The sequence below is a fragment of the Morone saxatilis genome, unplaced genomic scaffold (assembly GCF_004916995.1).
Source record: "Morone saxatilis isolate NCDOM2014 unplaced genomic scaffold, NCSU_SB_2.0 Contig2, whole genome shotgun sequence".
NCBI lineage: Eukaryota > Metazoa > Chordata > Actinopteri > Moronidae > Morone > Morone saxatilis.
The window spans coordinates 2,050,701-2,052,975 of NW_023339762.1; the positions used below are offsets into that span (position 1 = coordinate 2,050,701).

Genomic DNA, 2,275 nt, shown 5'->3' on the forward strand with positions numbered 1-2,275 from the left:
GTGGTATTTCCTATTGGAGTAGGCTAAACAGATACACAAATGTTTACTATTTGAACACTGAAGTTTGTGCATGACCTTTGCAAAGAATATGTGTAACGAAATACTCTAAGCTCCCTCTTGTCTTAAACAACATCACTCAGAAAAGCTTGGGTCTTGGAGCTCAGGTGGTTTTACCATATTAACGGATTAGGGAGCAACTTACCATGTGTGGCTTCTTGGAAGCCAAGTCTCTTTCCCCACCTTGTCTATGCAGAACTTCTGGGGACCGTTACTTCCTGAGGGGATAAAAGAGAAGACTCTTGTTAAGTTAATTCACCAAATATCAGCTTGATTATATTGTATTAACACTGTCTTAGAAAAGCATAATATTTAAGATTTGTTGTGCTGATTTTAACCATGAATGTCAACACTATAAATGATCATATACAAGCCAGGATTCAAATAATGGGTAAAATAAACATTATACAGGGGGTGTATTTACCTGCAGCCTACTACTGTACAACTACTCACATGGCAAATTCAATATGTATGTACTTCTCCACAGCACTAATTCCAGCAGTACAAAACAGTAACTTTGCTGCTCTGACTTTCTCTTTTAAACAGAAATACACGTTTCATACGCCTATTTTTCCGATTTCCCCTTTTTCCTGAGCGATGCAAATGTGTTGCCAATGAAACGTAATGTTGGTTTTTTCACATTAAATGCCTTTAGGACCAATAATGGGAAGACTAGGGACTGGGATACATTTAATGTGTATATTCCGCTGTGAGGGCTGAGTGGAATTCATATGAGGCAAACAGGGATCGGTAAAAATGGAAAAGGGACAGGACTGGAATTGGTTAGTGAATGAAAACATTTCTGTTAGAGAAGAGAAACAGAGCAGCAGCGTGGTGAGTTTGACTGATGTTGTACTGATTGATACTGTTACTTTGGGAGTATGAGGATTTATAGTTCCCTGGGAAAAATGGAATCTCAACAAATATACAGAGTTCATCGAAAAATTAAGACAATATGATCCTTCACAAAACTCTTCTAAAGAACAGTGAGTGAATCAGTGTTACCTATGAGCTCAGCGAAGCCTCCCACAGGCAGCCGACAGGTTCCTGTTACAAACTGAAGCAGACGGATTCTCTTCTCGTTGTCCATCTCTTTCACCACCTGCAGGAACACAACTCCATCAGTGCCTATTAGTGTTCATCCAAATCCAAATGTACGCATAAATCATCCCACATGGATATTATACTCCACCTCTACCGGTCCATGTAGGCTATATTGCCTTTTAAATTATGTCTAAAAGCACGCTCTTTCCAGGTAATTTCTTTGTTTTGCATTGTATTGATTTATGATAATGATTCGAGAGGCTGCTCAGTAATTTTAAACGTTTGTATGTGCACGGTAATGTCACTGCAGCAAATATCATGGGACATTTAAGGTGCAAATGTAAAAACTGTATAAATTTGACAGGACAGAGGAAACGGAGGATTTATCAGGAGGATGGCAATTCCACTGTATAAACACTGGAATGCACATACTTTATCATAGCAGATGTGTGTGTGTGAACCAGAGTGTGTCTGTCCATACCTGCCAGAACCAGTGGATCTGCTTGCTGTTCTTGGTGTAATGTCTATAGATTGTGTTCTTCTGCCAGTCGGCCAAATCGATCTCTTGCATCCCACACAGCATCAGCTGCAACAAGCAAAACCATAGTTAGTCCGGTGTGCGCAGCTGTGTGTCCTTTATTCTTTATATTTGTTTGTGTGACTCATCAGTGGGCAGAGGACAACATGGGACAGGACAGTGAGTCACAGTGTGTCCCATCTCAACCTCAGACTAATTTAATTTACTGTCTCCGTCAGAGTGTCTGCTGTGACGTGGGCTCATTTAGATGAAAGCTCAGCTGCAGCAGGAGTCAAGGAGAAACTGTTCATTAATCAGGGTCAGGAGTCATTTACAAACTGAACCACGGCTGGGACTCACAACAGCCTCCTTTCAATTCATCCTGTTCAGGAGCACATTTTTTCCAGCATTTAAAGCTTGGAAGATATTTGATATTAAGAGCTTAACTGATAAAAATAGGCCTTGCTAAAAACCTAAGCTCATCTTTATAAACTTGCTTTTATCTAATAACCTTTTCTGTATTTTACCTCATCCACTGATTTTATTTACTGTTCATTTCCCTTAGAATCTCCAATTTCTTTTTCTCTTTTAAGAAATCATTTCTGCTTTGTTTTTAATGTTCTAACTGACCCTTCATGAGTCAGTAAGATCAGTTTC

The 2,275-nt window shown here is 39.4% G+C and overlaps 1 protein-coding gene across 1 annotated transcript in view; it reads right to left on the bottom strand.

Moving 5' to 3' along the window:
- wwp2 (WW domain containing E3 ubiquitin protein ligase 2) overlaps positions 1-2,275 on the bottom strand; it is a 27,588-nt gene that overhangs the window by 1,078 nt on the left and 24,235 nt on the right. Inside the window, exons 14-16 of the mRNA XM_035664782.1 lie at positions 1,583-1,687; positions 1,063-1,159; positions 203-275 (exon numbers count right to left, since the gene is read on the bottom strand). Of these exons, the coding sequence (XP_035520675.1) occupies positions 203-275; positions 1,063-1,159; positions 1,583-1,687 (275 nt within the window). The remainder of the gene's footprint in view (positions 1-202; positions 276-1,062; positions 1,160-1,582; positions 1,688-2,275) is intronic.